General features: G+C 44.5%; 1 protein-coding gene across 11 annotated transcripts in view; it reads right to left on the reverse strand.

Moving 5' to 3' along the window:
• KMT2C (lysine methyltransferase 2C) overlaps positions 1–22,049 on the reverse strand; it is a 186,750-nt gene extending 164,701 nt beyond the window's left edge. For 9 of the 11 annotated variants that reach the window (XM_033058830.2, XM_033058848.2, XM_033058823.2 and 6 more), the window contains exon 1: positions 21,678–21,947. In XM_033058830.2, coding sequence (XP_032914721.1) covers positions 21,678–21,853 — 176 coding nt within the window. In that variant the 5' untranslated portion in view covers positions 21,854–21,947. The other 2 variants (XM_033058776.2, XM_033058840.2) reach the window with 2 other exon arrangements.
• Between the last annotated feature and the right edge of the window lie 4,291 nt (positions 22,050–26,340).

Here is a 26,340-nt window from a genome sequence, read left to right on the forward strand (position 1 = left end):
TACTCTCTTTGTCCACTGCTGGTGTCTTCTCATGTGCTGATTACATTCTCAACAGTGCCCAAAACCATGCTGCCAAAATTGCCCCACTCAAGCCTAAGGGTAAGGTGACTAAAATAAAGCTCCAATCTTATTCCTTCTCATTATTCCAGACATACCATCCTTGCAGTCCCATCCAAACCATCCCTTCCCCCTGCCCCATCCTCTTTGTTCTGCCAAATAAATCACATTCTTTCACCCTGTTCCTCGTGCTTCAAAAAAGCCTTCAAACTGTATTAAACTCAGTGCCCTCACAAGTCACTCAATTCAAAGAAGGCAGATTTCTGCAGAACTGTAAGCCTAAATAAGAATTCTGTTTGAGGTTCTCTGAATTTTGGAAAAAATGCAGCTCCATTTCCTCCTGGTCTAATTCCACCTCGAATAGATCCCTCATGGAATGATTATTCCCAGACCTGCCCTCTTCAGAGTTTGTCCCATTTTTCTCTATGGCACCTGATGTTACCTCCTAACAGGGACTGCTAACTGGTTAACTATAAACTACATATAAACTATATAAACCAGGCAGTAATAACCTGCACTTCTTCCTAAACAGAGTCTTCCAAAAGCAACCTACCTTCTCTTTTTATAGCATGGGGACATTTGGGGCCCGAAAATTAAAAATAAGAAAAAAGAGCAAGAAAAAGGAAGATCCAGAGTAAAAACAACATGGAAGTGTTTGTGGTTGGAAGGAATAGACTGAGCTCCATCTAAAACAAAAGAATTTATTCCTGAAACTGAATTATACCCAAGAACTGCAAGTCCTGGCTGAACAAACAAATAAATACACAAGCAGACTCTTCTTTTCTTCCATGCCTTTATCTTCTCTAATTAAGTAATGCTACAAGTATTCACCTTTAAATGCCTGGATATCAGGATGAAAACATGGCACAAAGAGGCCAGCACAAAATCTTTTCTTTTCTAGCTATATTACAAAAGCACCATCAGCACAAGCCACACTTGCTGTGTAACATTTCACCAGTGAGTACAAACAAGAAGAAGAGACAGAAATGCAGAGTGCTATGACTAACTTCCAACAGACCTTATGGAGGTGTCAAATATCCTCCAAATGCGTGATATCAGACACTTGGACCTGGCATTTGGACCTCAACACTGAGATGAAAAAAAGATTCTAACAAGGCCATGTATAAGCATGCTCCATTTTTTTAATCGAAGATACTTCCAAAGGACAAAGCTTAACTGTGATGATTTGCCACTCAACTCCATCTGAGATGTCAGGAAAAAAAAAAAAAAATCTGTCAAGACCACTAAAAGACACATCTGTTTGCTGAACACATTGCACATCAGATTACCAAACACAAAGACGTGAGCACTGTCAAACAGAAGGCGCTCACCTATTCCCCAAGCCACGTGACTGTTTCCCTACCAAATTTCCATGACATTTCCTGGTTCACCTCAGCCGTCCCAGGGAGCCCCACTGCGGCACAGCAAATGCCATGAATCGCAAGAAGACATCTGATATCTGTGATATCACACGCTGGGATCCTGCCAGAGAACCACAACATGCCAAAAGGATTTTGCAGAGGAAAGGCAGAATTATAAAAGACTAGCTGAAGGCTCACTGTCAAACTGGATTTCAATACTTCTTTCTTCAAACACCCTTACGTCCCACGGTTTCCAGGAGCTTTAGTAATTACTGAAATTGCGACTGCCCAAATAAAACAAAAGAGTGTCTTTCAGCTTGTTAGGAGTGTGCTTTTGACAGCACTCCAGAGTCAGTCCCCCATCCTCTTGGGCTGTGTGTTTTATACTAAATGGTATACACCAAGTACATACTCCTCCATTCTAAGAGTTTTCTATCCACACTTTCAGAAGAGGAAACCAGAATTGCAAAACGGTAAGATTTGACAGCAGTGATGAGAAAAGAATACTTTAAACATTATTTTTAAATAGCTGGATAAATTAAATACAGTAAATCTAGAAATACGTGTAAAGCACATACCCAATGGTCCTTTTAGCCTGAAACAAAAGGAGAAACAAATACATGGCTGCTTTTAATTTCTGCTCAGCCATTTACCCTTAAGAGACCATTTTCAGGCAAGTCCAATGAACGGTCACATTAAGAAACTGTACATGATGCAACTACTTTCTACTGGCATATTATGTAAATTACAATAATACCACCCTCTGTGTCCTCCCCTCCAAAAAAAAAAAGCTCCCAAAGAACATTATGCCAAAACTCTGCAGGAGTTTCTGCTTAGCAGAGAATAACATAGGAAATAAAAAAAAAAAAAAAGAAAAAGGCAAAGAAAAAAAAATAAAAGTCAACTAAGTACAGAGACTGACAAACTAATTATACAAAATTAAATACTATTCCTACAAAAAAAAGGAGTATTTGACCTAAAAGCATCTATATTTAATGCTGGCAGAATATTAGGTTTTACTTTGCATAGAACAGACAAAACAAAAGAAGAGCCATAAAACAGTTTACAAAGATGACCTGTAAGTGAGGCAAGGAACTAAAAACTACAGATACTCGGACTCCAAGTATATTCTCAAAAGAAAGGATATTTACAACAAAGTAGTAAAGGATGCATAACCAGCCCCTTTAAAAACAAATATACAGTATTCATCAGTAAAGTTACAGAATGGCATTTAGATGCAGCTGATCACATAGCACTGAGAAAAAGTCTATCCTGTCTCCTGCTTCTATCTTACAAGTAGATAGCTAAAATACTTGCACTCAGCAGTCTGGGAGCTGCAGTTATTTTCTGTAGCAAATGTATTTTATTGTACAGGAGCATCAAACGCCACACACGACCATCACCATGATGTACACACAGCACAAAGACCCCTGCACGTAACCTCCAGCTCAGGAGCTGTGTGTACTTCAATACCCAGCATTGTACAGAGTCACTGAGAACCTTTAAATGTCTGCCCAGTTGTTTCAGTTTTGCTACAGGAGTACGAACCCACCACTGCTTTATTTCTTCACATGAAAAAGCCCCAAACTGTTTTCATACTGATCTTCAGTTCTTTCAACAACTCTATGCCAAATAACACTATTCTAAGAAAAAAAAAAAGTTAAACAAAAATCTAAACTAACTAAGGAACGTTTTTTAATTATGTAAGTATCCAGCTAGAGTGTTAACTAATGATTCACTGGTGAGTATGTAGCGTTTAGTATCCAGAATCAGGCACAAGATAAGGAGTTTGTCAGAAAAATACAAAACACCGCACAAATTAACTGGTTCATATATTGAAAGCATTGGTTGTTATGTTGGGCTGGTTTTTTTAACCAACCTGCTACAAAGTAAGGCCACTGGAAAAAGGAGTAGCCAGCCTCTCCTACCGCCCAAATAAAAGAAGAAATAGACTTTTTTTCTTTACAGTTATATCAAGTTTGTTAAAGCCAGCCAGTTACATAACACTTACTTTGACTTATGACCTATTTGCTCACTGCTCATACAAAAATCATCATATATGATGGTCTGGCCATCCATTATGCACTAGAAACATACTTTATTTTTTAAAGTGTTTATATTTTTCTCTCTTAGTTCAGAACAACAGTTTAAAACAGTGGGAGGAGCACCTAAAATTAACACTATAAAGGTATGCTTTGAAAGCGTGCAAAATTAAAATGGCACGCTCTTCAAAAATAGCGTGCGCAGAATACTTCAAAATATTAAAGAAAAATTAACCCTATCTCCATCTTCCATCTCTCCAGTAATTTATATCAAGAAGTGACCCCCACCAAAAAAAAAAAAAAAAAAGAAAAATAAATAGTTGTGCTATAGATAAGCATAAAAAGTCGTATTTTTTAAAGAATATCTGCGGGCACACGTGTGTAGGTGTACCCAGGGCAGCGCTGACCGGATGCGCGGCTGCACCCGGGTCAGAGCGGGCCGGGCTTTTGTGGTTCTTTCTCCCACCCACCACCCTCCTTTTCCTTATTTTTATTTTGTAAACGGCTGCGGATTATCCAGCGAGCGTGTAACTTGAACCTCTACACCCACGTCTGGACGCGCGGGTCCTGGGTTTTTTTTTGTTGGTTGTTTTTTTTTTTTTTTTTTTTTGACCAAACGGCGTCGAATTCGCCGTGCCGAGTGTCAGCGGCGCCCAGTCCCCACGCCAAGTTTGCCGCCCGGTCCCGGCGGGTCCCCGGTCCCCGGGGAGCCCCTTCCCGCTGTCACCGCCCGCCCTCGATACAAAGAAGTTCAGCGCCAGCCGTACTCACCCCCGGCGAACTGGCTCTGCGCGACATCGCCCAGCGCCGCGGAACGGCTCGCAAATCCCCTCTGGAAAATGGAGGGGCTGGCACCGGTGCGATCCGGAGGGAAGAGAAGTTATTTACATGCCAGGGCCCGAGCCCAGCGCGGAGCGGAGACGGCGATGCTCAGCGCTGCCCGCGGTCTGCCATGTTCGTGCCGCTCGCTCGGCGCTCCCCCGGCCGCTGCCCCGGGGCCTCGGGCGGCTCTACAGGGCCCCCCCCATGGCGGCGCCGCCGGGGAGCGATGCGCCACAGCCCCGATCGCCGCGCAACTTCGGCTCCGGGATCCTCCCCGAACCAGGCTGGGGCCGCCGGCGGAGGAGGGCGGAGGGGGAGGGGAGCGGGGGGAAGGGGAGGGGAAAGGGAAAAAAAAAAAAAAAAAAAAAAAAAAGAGGAGAAAAAAAAAAAAAAAAAGAGCCGAGGGAGAGAAAGTAGATCCGACGCAGCCGGGCGCCGCCAATGTGCGGACCGGAGCGCTGCGGCAGGAGCGGGGCCGCCCGCGCTCGGGAGGCGGAGCGGCGGCGGCCGGAGGCGCAGCGCCCCCGCCGGAGGCTCCCCCGGGCCGGCCCCCGCCCCGCGCCCCCGCAGGGGCCCGCACCAAGCGGCGGCCGAGCCCGGGGGTGAAGCCGGGACCCGAGCCCGGCCGCTCCCCCCGCCGGCCCTGCCCGGGAGCACCTCCGAGCGCGGCGGGCGGCAGCGCTCCCGCTCCCTTCCCCCACGGCCGCACTTTTCCCATTTAACAAAGCGGCGCAACCAAAAGTTACGTTTCCATAGACGCCAGCCGCTTTCCTGGCGGCCCCTCCTCGGCTGCTGGGGCTGCTCTGGGAAAACCAGGGTTTCACCCGTGAAAGATTAATACGGGACTCCGGGGATCACCTTTTTTTTTTTTTTCTCCTTTTTCCACAGAATCACAGAACCCTTAGGGTTGGAGATCAGCCACTCAAGCCCCGACCAAGGCAGGGTTACCTGGAGCAGGTGACACAGGAACGCGTCCAGGTGGGTTTGGAATGTCTCCAGCGAAGGGAGACTCCATGACCTCCCAGGGCAGCTGTTCCAGCGCTCTGCCACTCTCCACCTAAAGAAGTTCTTCCTCCTGTTGAGGTGAAACTTCTTGGTGTTTAGCTTTTGGTTTTAGTTGCTTTAGTTAGATTGTTTTATGCTTTAGTTTTCTTTTTTTTTTTCTCTCTCTCCCTCCCCCAACATTTCCCAGGCTGCTCTACACTTCCCCAAAACAATCTGGAATGGACAAGCTACGAAAGCAAAGCTTTGACAAATGTCCATCTACAAATGGCTCTTTCCTAATCCTCCAAATGCTCCCTGCCAATTTTATTCTCCTACAGAGAGAAAAACAAATCAAGAAAACATTACGCAAGTGTCACTTCACTTGCATTGATAGATACTTGCACACCAATGGGTCCTGCCAATTTGAGCAGTAATGCAACTACCTTTGTTCAACTTCCCTTCACGCAAAAAACCCCGAAGCAGCTGTTGTGCAATGCTTTACTTCTGTCCATCTCAAGTTTTCTTAAAATTTAAGTATGTGACATCTGCAGACACAGGTTGACAAGCTGACAACAATAATGTGACTTGTCTGTCAAATAAAGTAAGACCATGCATCATCTCTATTTTCTCACTCATCTTAGTACTTTTTCTTATCAAATTCTCTTCTGTCACACCGAGCTGCAGCTGGACATAGTTAATCTTGGGCACCATCTGTTGTGGACAAGCAAGTAAGTTCAGTTTGCCTTATGAGTACTGTCTGGAGAAATTCTCAGTAAATGCACCTTGGAACTCAAAGATACCATTTCACCTCTAACATTGAACGAAACAAACCCACACTGATTCATAGAGCAGGATCTGCCCAGGTAGAGGGAGTGGACCAATGCTGCCTCTCCTTCCATTTTCAACTGGAACATGTTCTAGGTGCCCAGCCTACAATAAAGTTTTTATCAAACCCATTCTGCAGAGATGAAGATAAAATTTTAAAAAGAAAGCACTCACATGAAAAAATCTCCAGGTGTTTACTCTGAAACAAGTAACTATTGTATAAGAGCCATTGTGCCATGTTACTACAGGTACGGACACAAATATATTTGGCTACAAGGTGCTATCAAGCTCTGGCTTATCAGCACATCTCTGTAACCACACATATTAGCACACTCAGTCTGCTGCAATAAGAAGGTTAAATAAGTTACTCTAAATCGTAGCCAAGATGGTAAATGTCAGGGGTTTATTTTGCAGTAAGGGTTGGTTGCCTTGGTCCAACCAACAAGTGGTGAATTGCAAAGCCCCTACTGAGACATTAATCACTTTGCCTATTCCCTTTCACACTCACAGTTCTTCAGGCTCAGCCAGGACAAGCCCCTGTTGCACATCCATCTCTGCTGAGTTTGAACATGTTTCTAACCAATTATTCTCAGATCAACTAAAGTAAGCTCCTCTTCAACCAAAGAAGATACCAAACAGCAGACAGAAGCTGTGTGTTTTCCAAAGGAGTGTTTTGGGTTAGGAGGTCAAGCAAAGCTGGAGCACCAAGTTTCCTGTGTGTCATGTATCCCTTAACTGCCTGTTTTGATGAGCTTCCACTACAACCCTGGTGTGGAACCATTCCAGGTGATACCCGTGCAGCATCACTCCAATTCACAAGGTTGTCTGTGCTGCTGTACCTTAAACCTGCAGATATTTTCACATGTTACACTGTTAAAAACTTTAGGTTTTAACCTAGAAGGTAACAGGTCACCTGACAAGTTTAAGTCCGCTAGCACAAACAATTTAATAATAGCTGGTTAAAATAATAAATTACTCTCAGTATTTTTCCCTGCTGTTCATGAGACCCAAGATCGAAGCTCACAGGTATGAAGCCATTATTAGCTGGCCCTGTTCTTCCCCTTCTTTGGGGATGCATTTTCTCTCACATCAAAGGGTGAGATTTAGTTCTTTTACTGTAAGAGCACATTAATTCCCATAACAATCTTAGGAAGGAAAAAGTGTAATTTTACTGCAGCAGAGTCAGATGTGGTCCAACACCAGTCATGTTGACTGATTACTACTTCTCCACACAAACTGCCCATAAATTGCATTCAGTATGATTATACATTCAGCAGCAGTTCTGATAGACTGATCCCACCCCACACCTCTTCTTCCCAGCCTCAGAACTGTTCCCATTCAGCTGAATGTTGGATTTGAACCAGACACATGGACCAAACCTGCTACAGGGCAACCCAGCAAGAAGCAGCAGGGCTGGACACTGAGAAAAGGCAAAGCAATTGTGTCTGCAGCAGTTCCCTGCCCTGATTCACACATCTCCACAAACGTGTGGTACCATAATGGCAAGGCAGGAAATGTTTATGCCAATGCTTCTGCCAAGAAAATGTACACGGGAAAAATGGGACCAGTCATCTCTCCTCAGACTTTTTTTTTTAATAAGCAACAGAAGTGATAGATTTAATGATTAAGATAAAAACTTATGTCTATACATATGGTGGACTGTTTTCTTCCAAGCTCAAATTGATTAACTCAAGGATGCCACTCTTAAGTTAATCAAGACACATTGAGCAAAGCACACCCTATCTGTTTGTGATAGGCCCTATTTACATTCCTGACTTTGAGAGAATGTTTCTTCACAGCAACCAAGAGAAATTCAGAAATAAACAAGTCACCAATTCCAATATACTCCTATCAAAATTTCAGATGGAGCACATATACAAATAAGAGACATGGGTTTCCCAACAGAAGTATTACTTGGTTGCTCTAACTGGGTCTTACATCTGATCTGTTACTTCATTGATTTTAAAATGTAAAGACACATATCTTAAGATGCTCAAAAATGTGTTTGTCTTTCTTAAACATTTTCCTTAACTCCTGCCGACCTGCTATTTCCAAAATCTTCAAGGGGTTTCTAAAAATATTACAGTTGTAACAACTTGAGATTAAGCACTAAGTAGAGCTACAAAAGGACAACAGCAGAAAAGGAAATGCAAATATTTCTCCTTAGCCTGGCAAGTCTACTGAAACGTAAAGGCATTTTACCTTCTAGCATCCCTTTATGCTTCCATGCTACACAGCAACTCAAACCACCCTCTTCTGAGAATAATTTCTCTGTAAATTCCAATTTCCATGCCAAAGGATTAAACAGAAGACGACTGACTCCTTTTTTTACTGCATTTCAAGGGGTTTGGAAGTTCTTAGTTTCTAACCTGTACTACAACATTCTCTAGAGACAGACTCCATTTCTAAAAGTAAAAAATAAAGGGAAAAAAAGATTCCAAACCAGTTCCAAACAGTCTATTTCCTCTCCCCTGCTCTCTTGTGAGCATGAACCAGATCATATCTAGATCCAAAGAAAGGTTGGCAACACGTCACACAGCCAAGAAATATGTTTTGTGTATTAACTGCATACCCACATTAACATATTGTGATAAATTTGATTTAAAGCTATTACATCTAAGATGTCATATGGAGCAAACTTGCTTTTAGAAACAGAATTCGAACAGCAAGGTAAGTCAGATAATTGAAATAGCTTCCTATAAAGAAAGCATCACATTCTGTCTCTTCTCATGGTTTTGATTGGCAAGGTTGGGCAAATGTAACTTCCAACCCTGCTGCCATGGGCAGGGACACCTTCCACTAGACCAGGTTGCTCCAAGCCCCATCCAGCCTGGCCAGGAACAATTCCAGATAGAGTAGCCATGGTTTGTCTGGTCAAACTGCTCCCATGCCTCACCATCCCAACATCTAATCTAAACCCGCTCTCTGACAGTTTGAACCATTCCCCCTTGTCCCATCACCAGAGTTCCTGATGGAAATGTTCTTTATGACAAAAAATAAAAATAAGAGGTGAGCAAAGAAATACAGAGAGGACTAAAAACCAATATAGATGAAAAGACCACAAGTTCAAAAGAAGATGCAAGATGATAAGAGGCAGAAAACAGAAATACCTAAACACTCCCAGGCCATCAGAAAATGACTCATTGCCAGTGACATGCATTGTTAGCTGCTAGCACAGGCAGGACAAAACTGTTTTCAACAGTGCATGATGGAAATCCAATGAGAATATAAACTCTGACATATTTGCTTTAACATAATCAAAATAGCCCTACCCTTTTCTAGCAGATAAACTTTTAAATGTGCTTTTTAAAAAGAAAATCTGGAATGCCAGGTGACACCATTTCTGAAAAAAACAATTCCAGTGTGGTAAGGAAGTAATAATTTATTTAGTATATGTGGAATCACACAGATTAATAGATAAAGCAAGTATCAGGTGACAAAGGAAATAAGAAACACAGACAATGAAACAAAGAGATTGAGTAAACTATTTTCTTTCCATAAACAATACAGGAAAACATCATAGAGGAAATAAAAGTTATTACACATCATTCACTGTATAAAAGCAATGGGTACAACATAAATAATGGGCATCACCATCAGAAGGGATGCTCGTGGAACAGGATCACACAGTCACTCAGGTTGAAAAAGACCTTAAAGGTCAGCCAATCCAACCTCCTGCTCAAAGCAAGTCAGAGTCAGTTCCCAAAATGGTTTAAAAATATTTTGAAGTTCAATTCGTTGTTTACATAGCTGTGTAATTACACACAGTGCTGAAATCCGATGGGGGGACTCTCTGAAATAACTTATGCCAAGTACAGACAACAGAGATCAGACCATAAAGGTGATATTCAGACCACCTAAATCACATCAAAACACCTTTGTTTAGTATTTCCTATTAGATTGCCCCTGCTCAGACCCCAGTCTATCTGAATTGCATTTCAGAGATAACTACTTCATTCTTCTGACTAAGCATAAAGACGTAGGCAGAATTTAAAGACACTTCCTCCTTTCATTAGTAAGCTCCTTTAGAACAGTAAAATAAACAGAACTTTCAAGTTGTAATTCCTTTCAAGCTTTGAAAGAAAACAATTCAGACAGAAACTAGACCATCACAATGCTCCTAAAAAAGAAACCTAGGTGGCATGACTACAGGAGCTAGAATTCAGCCTCTGCCCTGTCCCCAAGGCCCATTACTAATAGCTGTTATGGAATATGCTCCCACACCATATGACGTGGTCACATCCATGCAGATGTAAATTCCCCAGGTTCAGTTCAGGAGACAGTAGGAAACAAAAAACACCAAAAAAACAAACAACAACAAAAAACAAACAAACAAAAAAAACCCACAAAACACAAAAACAGAACAAAGCAAAAAAAAATTTTAAAACCCCACAAAAAACCTACCCAGAAGTATTTAACAGCTTGATCAAACAGCATTTACAGTCTTCAGATAAAAGCCAGCTAACAAGTATCTGTCACAATACTTTTCCAAATTCTACCTACATGAGGTAAACAGTGCATCTTAGAAGATACAGAATAGCTGAGAGCCCAAGCTTCACCTCAACAAGTTTAAACATGTCCAAGACAATCATGACTTCACTTTTCCTAAGTGTGAGCATGTTAACTAAGTATAGACAACATACTCTCATTGGTCTAAAAAAGCCTTTAAAATAACATGGTCAAGCTAACAATGTAAAAACTTATTGTTTTTGTCTATCAAGACAGTCCAAAGCAAGTAAAATGAAAAGAGAGACATGAATTAATTAAAAAAAAAAAAGTAAGCCGAAAATATTCTTAAACAAATATTTATTTAGGTTATCAGTAATTTAAAACACCCATTGACAGCATCTGGTTAACAAGCCTTGAGATCAAGATTTTCTGCTTGTCCATAAAGTAGGTTCACAATCAACAGTACTTCCTCTGTTCTGCTCTACCAATGTATCCTTGTTTGAGACCACATAGAGAGCACATGAAATGTGAGTTTACCAAGCTTTTATATTTATTCTTTACCAACTAATACATTTGAAATTAATGTATTGCCAAGCTGTTCAGTGTCCCAAAAGTACAGCACAGTGCAAAGAATACTCTCCCATTCCATTAAAGAGACAACAGTAGAGCCAGACATGAGCTAGCCCTTAGTGCTACATGAAAGAGCTCAGAGATTATTTATTTAAATGATTTTGCTTACAAATAATTTATTTCTTCAGTTACCCTCCCATTTCTGGGCCCTGTTCCCTCCTAAAGGGTTTCTGCAAGAAACAGGCAGAAATATAAATTAGAATTCCTGCCAAATGTGTTTTGCACTTTCCTTTGTATGAATCTTTACCAGGGTGCCTGATGCAAGGTTAATTACTCAAAACATGAACCAGGAAATACTGTGTGTGAGAAGCCTGAAGTAGCACTGAAAGCCAGCATTTCCCAGAGCCTCCTGGCTTGTACATCCCATCTCCTCTGCTCCCTCCAGAGCAATTCTGCTGTGAGCTGTTCCTCCTAAACTTCCATCCCTATGGGTTAGAGAAAATTAACTGTGGCACACTGCTTGCCCAGGAGGCTGGAAGTGAAACTGATGAGAATTCTATCAGTTTGATTTAATTCCTCCTTAAAAGAACACCACCAACAAAACAAATCCAGTTATGGTTATACCAGTACATTAAATGTAGTTGGTGATGCTGGCCTTGAGGCTGACAAGCACGGGACAGCTTCCATCCATGCTATCTAATTCCCAAACTCCCACACAAAGCAGCCACACACCAACTATGCTGGGAACAGCGTGTGGACCACATGAAACCTTGGGCCAGCCTTGAGAAATGTTTGGCAGAGTGGTCAGAACTGGATGAGCAACCACTGGAACCGTGTGACAGTGGGGACAGAACTGGGGACAACAGAATCCAGCAACTCCAAACATTCCCTGCTGGGTTTTTCACCACGGACAAGAAGCTGAGTGCTTCATGTGCCAGGACACTATTGCTGGCTACAGCTATGCCCCTTATCCATACAAAACACAAGCCACAAATTAGCCCCACTTAGAAATGGAAAAATTTAAGGAAACTGAAATGATCAGTTCTTTTTATTTCAAAATTCCCTTTTCCAAGCTTTTCCTCACAATGAAAAGCATGTGGCCCATTGCTAAGTTCTAGTCTCACACAGGCCAGGGTAAGAAAAAATAGTCACTTGCTTTTATCACGAGGAAAAAAACAGAAAAGGAAAAAAGCTGGAGGTGAAACACATAAGCAACAGAGAATGGGAACTAGGGAAAAAGGAACGGGAGAGAAAAATCTGAGGAAGCTGCTGAGTCTCTGGAATCAGCTAACAGAAGTTTTCAGAGCACGTATCTCAGAGGGTAAGAGGAGGCCTTCATCATCCATACGTCTAATAGAAAACCAAAATATCAGAACAAACAGCCCAACATGTTTGTGAAAACGCTGAGGACAACTGTTTCACAAAGTTGAGGGTGCCAGAAGAGCAGTTACTTCACACTTCACTCTATTAGGGCAGGCTCCATTTTAAACATCTCAATGTGTACAGTGATTTGGCTGGAAGTGGTAACGAGAAGCACTCGCTGTGCCAAGGAAGGGGGAAAGCGAGAGCAGGAGAGAGAGGAGAGCAAATTTTTATCTTCAATTAACTGCAAGAAGAAAAGCAAATTTCAACAAACTCTTTGAACTTGTTGCTAGAATCTCTTGAGACTAGAATTTAAAGGAGGACTGGCAGTTATTGTACTGGAATGTGCACAATGGCAAAGTATTCCAAAGCAGGGGAGAGATAGGAAATGTATATGAACAATACAGGCTACATCAAAAGCAGCCAGTAATAAGGTTCTGAAACTAGAAAGAATCATATTAGGAATGGAAACAAGGGCATTTTAATGAATATAAAGGAACAGCATAAACTGTCAGGGATAAAAATCAGAAGAGATAAAAGCACAGCATGCAGTATTACCACTGTGCAGTATAAAAGGCAAACAAAGTTTCAGAAATATTTTAGAAGTAAGAAGGAAAATACAAAAGTCTGTACAAACAGTGTTTAGAAAGAACAAACGGATAACAAAACAGACCCAAATGTCGTTTTCTGTATTTTACCCTTCATAAAACAGAGTTATTGTAGCTAATACTAGAAACTGATTTTGTTGCTAGACTAAATAATCAGAGAAGTTCAAGTCAGCAGGACTGGAAGAATTTCACACCATGCTTAAGAAACAGAGAGAAGTAATCTCTAAACTATGAGCAATCATCTTCCCTAATACAGTCCTGGTAAAAATGCCCTAAGAGAGGCTGGTAACAATGACCTATGGCACTAAGAGGGTTTTTATTTGCAAATCTTTTCAATCCATGTCGATTAACATTGCAAGAAAGTCCCTTCTTCCAGGACCTTCATGAGGACATTATTTAATATGTGCTAAAGAAGTTAAGTTTGTTCAGTGCAGAACAAAGGAGACAGTCACCTGATAAATAAAAGTTTTGTAAAAAAATTGCTCTTCATTTCAGCTGTGGAGTCTTAGCTGTGAGTAATACAAGACAAAACAGGCTTAATCAGGAGTAAAGAATATTTATTTTATACTGTACAAAATTAGTTACTGAAACCAATTGCCTAGAGATAAAGGGGAACTGCATTCACTAAATACTTCAAAAACAAGTCAGAGACCCATTTGTCAGAAATGGAACAGATACACAACACACAGAAGGATGCACAAGATCACCCTGAAGTCTTTTTTGGCCATACAGTTCCATTTATCTCTGCAGATACAGGACAACTAAATATTCCTTTTATTCAAAAGAATTTCACTGTGCTTCTGAACTTCACACTTCAGGAAAAAGAACCCTGAATAATTCACATTCTGTGTTTATGAAATGGCTTACTAATAAATCTCCCAAATTTTAAGACAGAATTACTCCTCTCTTTATTAATAACAATATAGAGCCATCTTATCCTGTTCTCTTGAGCCTTAAGAACACTGCAGTCCTCAATGCCAGACAGACAGGAGAGTAAGACACCATTATTGGAATACCCAGGTTCCATGAACACTGGGATGTTCCAGAATTCATTCTGGATTAGCTACAGCTTCCAGACAGTACTCACATCACAAAAAGCCACCTCAGATGTCAGTAAATGCTTAATGGCAGAGACTGCACATTTGGACCACATCTTCACTACCAAAAATCCCTTTTATCTTACTGTGCCACACAAGTGACTCAACTGCACATGCTCCAAGGAATATAAATATATAATACGCAAAGTAAAAAACTGGCAATTTTTCCTAAAGCTGACATTTTTTTCCTTAAGAACCTAATTAAAACTAAAAAACTTGGCAAGACTTTATTTTCAGTAGTAACACAGAAGAGAAAAAGTCTTCCTTTTCCCTCCCCCTACCCAATGCCAAAAGTCTGGGTGAAAACATCCTAGTTTGATAGTACTTCCAGCAGTTTCTTCAAGAAAAGCAATCAGCATGCTGACAAACACAGCACTGAAAATTAGTAATTATAAATTTATATGGGAATGGCTGGCAATAGGATTGGGTGCACGTGTGATTTAGTAAAAACCTCCCAAAAAATTCAAAAGGCAAAAATATTCTGAAAGAAGCAAGAGCTCATTTGATTTTATTATAATGCCTATATGTTGATATACTTGTAGGAAGGAGCTTCCAGGATACAAGAAATTATTGTTAATATAAAATATTCTAGTTACATTTTTATTTGAGGGCGCTTTAAATATTCCATTTAAGAATGATTCCCAGCATTAAAGTGAGAACTGAAATTCCCTATTTAATCAAGCCAATGTCTGGGCCAAGGAAGATGAGAACTCCTTTATCTATACACTGTGAAGAACCCTCTCAACACCACTATTTCTTTTTAAACAACCAATGAACCAGCCTCAATCTCAATCTCCTGAATTTCCTCCTGTATTGGAAAGCTCAAAGGAGTTGAAAACCCCTCAAATTTCAGAGAGCCAAGGCTGTACCTTCACAGAGAGCACTGCTGGCTGGCAGTGCTGCCAAGAGCCACAGCTCTGCCTCCCTCCAGCAGCCTGGCCCTCGCTCTGGCCTCCTCCTCCTCCTCCCTCGTGCTATCATAATCACGTTTCTTTGCCAGGTTAGTTCTACCCCAGCTCAGTTTCCCAGTGCAGCTCACCACAAGTGCCTGGGTCAGCACAGGGGAGAGAATAAACAGCTGGTAGCAGAGGGAGGGCAGCGCTGCTGCTCTTCGCTGCCAGAACCAGCCGAAGATTTATGGTGGTTGGGGAAAATAACCACCTGATGCACTCCATACACTCACAGCCTATGTTTCTTTAAGTAATAAATATTCTGTGTTTTAAGGGTTTTCCTACTTTATCTTACTTGCTTTCAAAAGCAACAAGCTGTTAGAAGAACTTACTGAGCGTAGCTCTTGAAACAAGTGCCCAAACTTATTTTGACTAACAGAGGAATAGCATGAAGAGCGCTGTCTAGTGCCATCCTTCCAGAAGGGGAAAAAAAAAGCAGAGCAGAAAAAGCATAATTCAGTACAAGATACCAAAAGTATAAGTTACAAGTAAAAAAGTAGTAAAACCTTGCTCCTCTGTATTTATCCAAACTATATGAACCATGCAGATTGTATGAACTGGTGATCAAATGTATTAAACACAGAAAGGAGGAAATCTTTCAATATTTCCTGGAATTGTCAGTCACCTAATTATTTAGCAATTAATAACATTTCAGTGTACCTATGACAGCATTTCTTGAAAAGGTAATTTCACAGCACTAGTGTATAATACTGGATAAGGGAGTGATCATTAGTGGTGCATAAGGAAATTCTCTTTTCCCTGCTAATCCTCCAATATTGCTGTGGTGCAGGGAGTTAAAAAACAACTCCACCCTGAGAAAGGCAGAGCTCACCCAGTCTCAGCAAGCCAACTGCCTTGGAAAACCATCTCTCAGCTGAAGGGATGACAAAGAATAGAAATGTCCATTTCCAATTACTTATCTTATGAAAGAACAATGACAAGAAGTTAGTAGGAGTTAACATGCTAACAACAAGTAAAAAAAAAAAAACTCCACAAGCAAAGCCAAGAAAATGGAACTGTTTTATTGTTTTAAGCTGGGAAAAGTCTCCTGTGTCATTGCACACAGGATGAAGAGATGTCTGGTATGTAGACGGCTCAGAGTACAACCAAGAGACTGGGCAAGACACACCTTGTGACCAATATGTTGAGATTTCAGACAGACATCACACTTAATCTGTCCCTCTTGGAGGTCCTCTCATGACAAGTACTACAGAAGTTCACTGGATCATTAAATACAAACACAGAGAAACTAACAACTGAAATGTCAAAAAAAAAGTCTCCAAGAGTCCTTCACAGCAAGTGCTGTAAAGTCTGTTTTAAATTGGGGAAACTGCATTTCCATTTTCAGCATTCAGCTTAACTTCACTAACCCTTAAAACACTAATGAAGACTCTATATGAATCCATATTTTAACAACTTTTCAACAATTCAATGAATCCTATCCATCTTGCACAAGTACTTATCAAGAACTGAAAATCTGAAGATTAATACAGATATAATTCACCTCCTGAGCACTGTGAGGCTCCTATGCAAAAAATACATAAAGCAGTTGGGGAATTGCTTGGTAATTCAAATACACTGGAGGAAGTCACAGAACACAGGCTGCTGAAGAAAATGGCACAAAGCTCAGCCCTGTTCTGCAAAGAGCCAACTTCAATCCTCACACCTCATCTCCTCCTCACTCCGTGTTCCACTATGTGCCTTCTGGCTTTTGGCCAAACAGTTTGATACACGTGGCTTGTAGAGGCCAGTGTTTGCTTTAATACATTAACTCTTTGCTGTGCAATAGCTGGACAAAGCTTGTCCATCAAAAGAGCTCAGTCTTGCCAGGTAGTGATGACCTTCCCTGGCTGCAATCTCGTATTCAGGAACATTTTTATCCTACAACGCAACATGCATCTTACATTTGCAAATGTTAAATTTTGAATTGAGAAAAGGGCAGGCAAGTAAAGACACAAGTATCACACAGAAGGTGTGTGATGAACTAAAGAAACACAGCTGAGCTACAAAGCTCCATCCAACACGTTAAGGTTCTTTCAAATTGAGCGTAGGTATCTTTAAATATTGGCCTACCCCAATGCAAATGCAACTAAAGTGATGATAAAAATTCTCAAATAATCATTTCCTGGCAAAAACACTTATGCTTAAGGGTCCTCAAAAGTATCTGCATATGTGAAATCAATGGCCTTTGAAAACATACTGCAGCTTACATTGGCCAAAGTAATGAAAAATTACTATGGAAATTAAAACATGGGTAATTAAAAAAGACACACAAAATGTTCTCCACAATTTTGAAAGCATTATTATATGCTGCTTTAAACTAAACACATTTGCAAAAATAACTTGTAACATAGATCAAGATCTGATGGATGCTGAAAATAAAGTTTAAAGTGAGCTTAGACACTGATCTACAAACGGTCACAATCAATGAGATTTCTGCTACTAAATTTTGCTAAGAAGCTGCATCTGTTTGTGCTGCTTTTAACCTGTAGAGATTAAGAAAGGTCTGCTAAAACTGATTACAGAAATGTTTACTGCACCTGTACAATACTATTCTGATACATTTTCATGAACAAACAGCTGTTCATATAATGACAGTATAGTTAAAACAGAATTCTTCCTCTACAACATTTTTTTGACCACATTCCTATCCTTCAGGTCCCTACCCTGGAACTTGAGGTATAATCCAAGCAAGAGTTAAGATCCCAAGGTTTCAGGCCTTACATATATATATGGCCTTACTATACAGTGGCCTTACTATACAGTGAGGTGGCACCTAATTAATTCCATTTTTCCTCTACAGTCCTAGCAAGAGGATTGTAACCACGCATCTGAAAGCTTCTTTCTTCTCCATCATGTCCTAGCTTTAGTAATGAAACTTCATTATCTTTTTTCAACTTTCATAAATTCAGTTTTTCTACATTTTAAGGCAGAAAGGCGATATTACAAAAGTATTTTCTTCCTTCACTGCTTTGATTACACTTCTCTGTATTCCTCCTGATGCACCATAGCACGAACAACCTCCTTGCTCTCAATTTCAAGGCTCTGCCTGCTCTTTCTCCACCTCTTAAATTCCAATTGCTGCTCTGTACAGATACCCCCTTGTAAAATGTAAGGAAGAAAACAGGAGTGTTGGCCTGGCAGTTCAGGCAGGAAAGCAGCTATCAGTGAAAATCCTCAGGGTGACAAGACAACGCTACCCTGCTTTAAATACACCCTCCAAGTCGGATGCCTGTGAATCACTCCCCGATGCTGAGATAGCCAGGGTACTTGAACTTCTGCATGCTGTCTTGCTCACAGCATTCTCACAGCTCCCTTGTGCTTTCCCAATACATTTCTTACATTTACATGCTGCCTTATCTGTACATTTAAATTAAGAAATTGTTTGTGCAGGAACAACCTTTGCTTATGCATTTGTACTGCATGTAGTGCAATGGTGCCCTGGCCTCTAGGCACAATTACAATATAAATAATAAAAATGAACTGTTCACCTAAGATTAACTCTCCTGACAGCACCACATGAAGCTACATCCTTCAAACAATGATAAAAGGCTGTTTCTAGCACCACATTCGACCATCTGTACCTCTCCCCAGGTACTGATGACACTGATTCCCATTTCTTCACCTACAGGAGGCCTCCACTGTTCCCTGTATTTATCTGTGTCCACAGAATCACTGGGATTTTTCCTGAGAACCAGGTAAAAAGCAGAATGAGATGTGGGCAAGCACTGTCCTACTGAAGAAATCTCTGCTCCCTTAACATAAGTCTACTTCTGGGAAAAGTTGAGAATCCCTGGCATCTCACAAGAGCAGATTCAAGGCAGTTTTCCATCTGTCTGCTTAAACTCATCAAATTTGCTTAAAAACACGGCCTTCAAAGAAGGTAAAGTACCAACCTAAAGCACTCTCCAATATGGCACTGCTGTTTAATGGAGGCATCCATAGCTGAGGAATTATTCTATTCTGGCTTTGCCAGTTTAATGCAGGGCTCTTCATTTTATCATTACTTAGACTGCACTTAGACTGAACATTCAGTGGAACATTTCCTATAATGGGATAAAGCAGTTGAACAATTTGACTGGCTAATAGTGATTTAGACATGTGATTACAGTACAGAAAATGGTCTGACATATGCTCTTTTATCTGGTTTACATGAGGCACATTAATCCAACTGGAAAGCACAGAAGTGAAAAGGAAGACAGGACCAAGCACTCTGAAGGAAAAAATAGAAAATAGTTTTAATTGTCTTAGCTCTGTATTTGCTAGGCTAGTTGTAATCACTACTTTGCAAATAGGAAAACTTACAAAATAAAACCATTTTCTTCCCAAAATGGATGCAACTACAAACCACCAGTCTATACCTATGCTGCACAGATTAAAAAAATCAATTTTTTATAAAATCCTAGCTTCAAAAGCATTTATGACTTATGTCATAATGTCTTTACCAAAAGTACGGGATTTGCAGAAAGATGAAGCAGGACAGGGAGCACCATGCCAGCCAGGAACAATCAGAGTGTGAACAAAGAGTATGGATTCGTTTTAATTTTTGTCTCAGCTAATTTAATTTCCCACTTTTACACAAACACTTATTGTCATGTAAGCATAAGCTCGTATTTTACAGGAATATTTTATTTCTTCCTAAACCTAGCCAACAACATTCCCATGACACCAAAAACCTAACTGAAGGCAAAGAATTACCAATTTAACACACGCTTTTCCTCAAGAGTGCACACACAACCTCAAACTGGCCTAACGAGAAATGTCAATTTTCACTAGTAACACTATTCAGGTTTTTTGTGCAACTGGTACATTTCAGTTCCATTTGCATTTTTCTTCAGAAAAATTTCCTTTAAAATAAAACATTCAAAGGTCTCCTATATAAGGTTTGGATTCTGTAAGTGAAAATAAAACCAAAGTGTGTAAAACTAAAGGAAAAGGAGATGAACTCAAGAACTTCACTACGTGTACGTTTGCCAACTACTTTCAACGACCACTATATTAAAAATTCTATTAGGAAAATGCATGAGATAATGAAAAGAGGGAGCTGTAAACAAAACACCTTCCCCAAAACCAGAGGTGACACAAAAACCTTTGCAGGCAAACTTTCATGAATGACAACAACAACAAAAAAATAATATAGTCCAAACTAATGATACCTCCGTCCTGGGATACTGAAACATTTGTGAAAACAAATGCATATAAAAGATGTGTGGGCTTTGGATGTGTTTAGGTCCGCTCAGCAGAATCCCTTGTCATGCTGTAGACTTCCACTGTGACCTTATGATCGGGCTTGACCTTAAAGGTCTTTTCCAACCGAAACGATTCCGGCACGGAAATCGGCAGCGATGTTTGGGGTGGGCGTTCAGGGAAGCGCCGGGACAAACACGGCAGTGTCAAACTGAGCGCGTCCCCAAAACAAAGGGAACAACCTCTGAACCCCGAGGCTCGGACAGACCTCACAGCGCAGGAGCTGCTGTGGTCACCTCCTGACGTTCCCTGGCCAAACGTGCCGCCCAGCTTTGCCCTATTACCGCTGCCATCAGCTATGCCATGGCAAGCTCCATCCTACTCAAAAATAACCCGCGGGGAGCGCAGCCAGCGCGGCAGCGGCGCTGCCCGGGAAGCGCCCGCCGGGGCCTCTCCCCGAGCGCAGCCCGGCCGCGCACCCCGGGCACCCGCAGGGCAGCGCGGCCACCCCCGCTCCCTCAGCGGCTCCCTCAGCGCGGCCCGGCCCGGCCCCGCGGGATCCCCGCCCGGGGCTGAGGGGAGCGGGGCGGCCCCAGGGGAGCGCCCGGCGGGGCGGAGGGGGCGCTGGGGCGAGCGAGCGCCCGCGCCCCCGGCGGGGAGAGGCCGCGGCGAAGGGAGAGCTGCCAGCGGCTGGGAACGGGCTCCCGCCGCCATCCTCCGCCCCCTCCCTCCGTGTGTTTGTTGTGCTTCGGCACCGTCCCGCCGGCGCGTCCCTCCGTGCGGCGGCCGCTGACAGCTCCCCCCGCGCCGCCGAGGAACTCCTGCCTCAACTCTGCGTGTGCGCGGGGGGTGCGGGGGTGTCCTCCCCGCCACCCGCCGGGAACCGCGGTTTCCTTCCCAAAAAGAGGAGGGGAAGGGGGAGGCATAGCAAGAGAAAGCAACGAGGAACTACCGCCAGCGCTCAGGGAGTACCCCGGCGACGCTGAGGGCAGCCGAGCGTCCTGGAAGGGAACGGACTCAAAAAGAAGGGGGAAGGTGTAAAGGCAAGGGGAAAATGAGGAAGAGGGTGAAGGGGGAAGAGTTAAAGAGAAACTCCGAAGAAGGAGGAGAAGAAAGGAATAGGGATGGTGAAAGAAAAGTGGAAAAGCGAGAGCAGGCGGAGGAAGACAAAGGTGAAAAAGGAGGAGGAGGAGGAGGGGAAAGTGCAAAGGGGAGAGGAGGAGAAGAAAGAAGGGCCCTTCTCAAAATGGCATTAGGCAGAGGGAGGGGGCGACGAGCAGCGAGTCTCCACTGACAGCTCTGCCTGCGCCTGGCCGCCTGCCCCGGCCCCTCTCTGCCTCGCACACACAAACGCTGAACTTACTTCTTTCTGGCTCTCTGGAAAGGGGAAGCGCCATCTTTGCGAGGCCGGCCCCTAGGTCTTTTGTCTGTGGCTGCTGCTGCTGCTGCTGGGGGGGGAGCTCCAGGCTCGGGGGGCTGCTGCTGCTGCTGAGGCGGCTCCACCACCGCCACCACCAGACTCTTGTCCTCCGTTGACATCCTAGTCAGCAGGACGAGAGAGACACATGGATGATGATGATGAGGATGAAGATGAGGATGGTGATGGGGATCCCGATGCTCCTCCTGCTCCCGCGGCTCCTCTCCTCCTCACCTCCGCCTCCTCCACCTCCGCCTCGCATCGCTGGCCTCAGCCGCCGCCGACCAGCACAGGTAGCAGGGGGAGCAGCATGGGGAGAGCAGGAGGAGGAGGGGAGGGGGGGCGAAGAGAAAGCGCAGAGGACGGAAGGAAGGGTCTCACACACAATAACACCCTCCCCGGGCTCGGCGGGGTCTGTCGGGGCTGGGGGAGGTGAAGAGAGCGAGCGAGAGAGATGCGGCTGGTCCCGCCGCTGGGCGCCCCCGCTCAGAGGCCCCGGGCGCTGGCGGCGGCTCCGGCTGCTGCGCTGCCCGGCTGCGGCGGCCGCCGCTTCATTGTACCCTGGCCCTGCGCCCTCCCCCCGCGCAGAGCCCCCGGGGGCGGAGGAGGAGCGGGCGGCGGCGGCGGAGGCGGCGGGGGCCGAGGCCGAGCGGAGGAAGTTTTGACAGCTCCAGCTGTTGTGTGTGTCGAGGGGCTGAGTCCGGCCGGGCTCCGCGTCCCCTTCCCAGCCGGGCCGGGAGCAGGAAGTTTAACTTTGGGGAAAGAAGGAGGAGGAAGGGTGAAAAAGGGGGAGGAGGAAGGGGGAGGAGGAGGCGGCGCCCTGCCCCCTCCCCGCGGGGTGGAGAAGGGATCCCGGCGCTGCCCTGGTGTGTAACCCCCCCCTCCCCGACTCCCTTCCCCCCCGCCAGTGCGACACATAGACACAGCGACCGCCCGCCCTCCTCCTCCTCCCCTGCCGCGGCCCCACACTGCGCCTGCCCCGCCCGCCCACCGCCCGTCCCCCGGCGCAGACACCCATCCGCCGCCTCGCCGACCTCACGGGCTGGGCTGGGGCCGCGCCGGGCTGCGGGGAAACCGCGGAGCGGGGCCCGGACGGGACGCGGCGCCACGGGGTGCTCTGCGCTCCGCACCCCGCACCGCGCCCCGGCCGCTGCCCGGCGCGCTCCCCCACCCTCTCCCCGCCCTTGTTATTTCTTTTTATTTATTTCCCCGTGGAAAAGGAAAAAAAAAAATCCCCTTCTGGATGCGAGCGGCAGCTCCCCGCACACGGGCTGCGCTCCGCAGGACGCAGCTCCGAGCGCAGCGCTCCGTGCCCGCCCCGGCGGAGCTCGCTCGCTCCCCCCGAGCCCCGCGGAGCCCCCAGGGAGGCGGCGGGAGCGCTCCCCCTTCCCCCCGCCGCGCGTCTGCGGCTCGGGGCGGTGCAGGCGGGGGGAGCCGCGGGCGCCCCGGGGGATGGGAAGGAGGGAGGGAGCAGAGTTCAGCACTGTGTGCGAGGGAGACAAAGTCTGGGGAGCGTGGCCGCTTTCCAGCAGCTCCGGCTGGAACAGCTGCGGGCGCTCGGGGTGGGGGGAGCTCCCCGGGCAGGGGCCCGCCTGGCTGGCTGGCTGCCCGCCCGGCTGTGGGGCGGGGTTAAGCCTCATTACACGGGATTTAACGTGTCCCGGAGGCCAGCGGGGACTCGGGCTCCGAGGGGAGGCGGGGGAGCGCCGCGGCCTTGCAGCCGGAGAAAAGTCCGGCCACGGGGCGAGGGAGCGGCCGCGCCCCCAGCCTTCCCTGCCGGGCGCTGCCCGACGCGCTCCGCTGCCCGCGGCGGGAGCGGCTCCAGCGGAGCGCGGCCGCTGGCCCGGGGCCCCCGCGCCGGGCACCGCCCCAAGGGCACCCCTGAGCCGCCCCCGCGGGGCCCCAGCCCGGCCGTCCCTCCCTCTTTCCTTCCTTCCCTCCCTCCCGGGGCCGGAGCGGCGCGTTGGGGCGCGGATGCTGAATCACGGAACGGGGCGCACGGACAGGAGAGCAGCGCGGTGACTCGTGCTCGGCGGGCGGGTTCGGGAACTTCTCCGGACTTGCAGACGTGGTGGGGAGCGATAGCACTAAAGGTGCGAGTAAACACATCCAGAGAGTCACGCACGGAGCGCGTTTCCAGTGGTTTTTAGGTTTCTGTTTGAATTCCGGTTGATAAAATGGCATGGGGTATCTCTCACACAGGTACAAAGAGGGAAGGAGGGGCTGGTATTAGTCGCCTTTTTTTTTTTTTTTAAGTAAAAATAAACACAAAGCAATTCAGACCTTTTCCTTCACTGCTTTTCCCTCCCCAGTTTTTCACTTGTCAGCGTCAGAACACAAAATTAAATGGTATGCTGTGGCAAATACGACTTTTGCTGGCCTGTTTTCTTCAGAACCATTTCATAATGTAAAACCTTTGTTGATTCCGTTTCTAGGTTTGTGAGTAATTAAATTAGACCTTTGTGACATTTTCGTATAATGTATGAAATACATTAGAAAGTAACACATTTGTCTCCACTTACATACACGTGAAATTGTATAGAGGCATCCCTATTGTTCACCCGTGCAAGGAGAACAGCTGGATTGTTGGTAGGGCTTTCTTGACCCTATCACTGAAAATGTACTCATTTATGCCAAATAAAAAAATACATCCTGAGTTAAACATTTGTGCTATGAAGTCTGCAAATGACAGCATGGTATACTGCTCGTACAGTTTCAGATATGGCATCTTAATGTGTTTACATGTTGTCTGACAGAAGAAAGCATCTTCGAATTTTGTTAACTCAGGCAAGTTAGCATAATTTAACTGAAAACATTTAATGCTCTACAGGCCCAGGCTTGGGTGGAGCAGAGAGAAAAAGGGCAAGGGAGAGGGAAGGAAAAGGCCACTGCCTCTGCACAGTGGGATCACTGGTGTGGCATTTGCTGGAGTTGCCAGGTTGCCATCTGGTCTACTAAAAAAAATGGCCATCTCCAGAAACACTGGCTGTGCGTGAACCGACCCAGCGCACATGCGCCACGGCTTGGGTGAGCCTCGGATGTGTCAGAACCACTCTGCGTGTGCAAATTGATTGGAGCTGCGACACGTGAGCACACCGTGGGCTCACATCAATGCTTGGAGTGTGGGGAATTGCTGCCACATCCCGCGGCAGAAACGCGTCCGGCGAAATCACCGGCTCCGCTTGTCCGTGCGTGGTACATCCAGCCCCCCATGGAAACGTGTTTTAGTGCCTTTAGATTTTAATGCCTCAACCGCCTGCAAGTGGTTGAGCTTTGGGATGTGTGTCTTATGCAAAAATGTGTCATTCAAATTTTTTTCTCTTCCTGTTTTTGTTAATGTATTGATTATATGTATCTAACGTGATATAAAATGGGAGTGGAGGCAGGTCTAAGTCAGCGTTGGTGTAGCATGGTCTAGCACAGGAGCGAATTAGGGACTTAGCCTATGAGTTCTGCTGCTGTGCCTTATCTCCTTACCTGTCCAAACACAGCTGGGCAGGTCTGTGCTGTGAACGGCTGCAGCCACTGCTGTGGCAATCAAAGGTGTGAAGAACTGGGTAGGACTGAGAGACTTGTGAGCAGGAACCTGAAGCGGAGATGGAATTGCAGGAAACTGTATTTGCTATCTGTCACTCGGAGAAGGCAGAGGGACGAGCTGGGAGACGTGTCACCACACATAAATCCAGTGTGGGAGTGCTTTGTTGATTCAGGATATTTGAACAGTTCTGTCAGGAAAATTTTTACGTTTATTCCTTGGCCGCACTAACCACCTATTATAAATTATCGCTGTCTGGAAAACACACATTTTTGCAGCAAATATGTAATACTGAATGAACAGGTTGTCTGCTTTACTGAGTTTTAAGAGATCCTCTAATTCATTGTAAACTAACTCAGGTGAGCTGACACACCTGATTTTTTTTTTTAAACTTTCAAGGGCAGGCAGCATTGAAACTTTCAACTAGAATTTTACATTTTAGCCTTCCTTAACATAAACATTTCTGGAGTTTTGGAATTGTTTCTGAAATGTAAGTGAAATCCTTGCAGTTCTGATTAAACAAGGCATGCTAGTGGTTTTAACTTCAAAACATCCTAAATTGTCCCAATGTGCTTAATAACAAGTACTTTCAAAGTAGAAAAAGTTGAAGACAGGATGTTGTCTTAAATCAGCTCGTTAAGGAAAATGATTCTATTATAATTAAAGGAAAATGACAACTGGAATGTAAATATAATTTTGCCTTTATAGAACTAAAGTGATGTATGGAACATAATAAAAAAATATTCTGGATTCTATCAGGAATAGGATCCAGATACTTTCTATTTTATGACATTAATTCAGAACTCTGCCAGTTTAATGATCATTCATCACTCTACATAAGCCAAATAGAAGTTTAATTTTTGTTCTCTTCACACTTGTGTTTCCATTGCAGAAAAGTCCAAGTTATCACAAAGGCTGCATTTAAACTGCACCAGCAACATGCTAACATTTCAAATGTTCAGTATATTGAACCACTTTGTCTTATCGTGTGCTAAATTGATAATTGGCTGTATTCAACATCTGCTTACTTCAGTGTACTGCTCTGAAAACTGTGGACATTCCATATGGTTCTGC

The sequence above is a fragment of the Catharus ustulatus genome, chromosome 1 (assembly GCF_009819885.2).
Source record: "Catharus ustulatus isolate bCatUst1 chromosome 1, bCatUst1.pri.v2, whole genome shotgun sequence".
Taxonomy (NCBI): domain Eukaryota; kingdom Metazoa; phylum Chordata; class Aves; order Passeriformes; family Turdidae; genus Catharus; species Catharus ustulatus.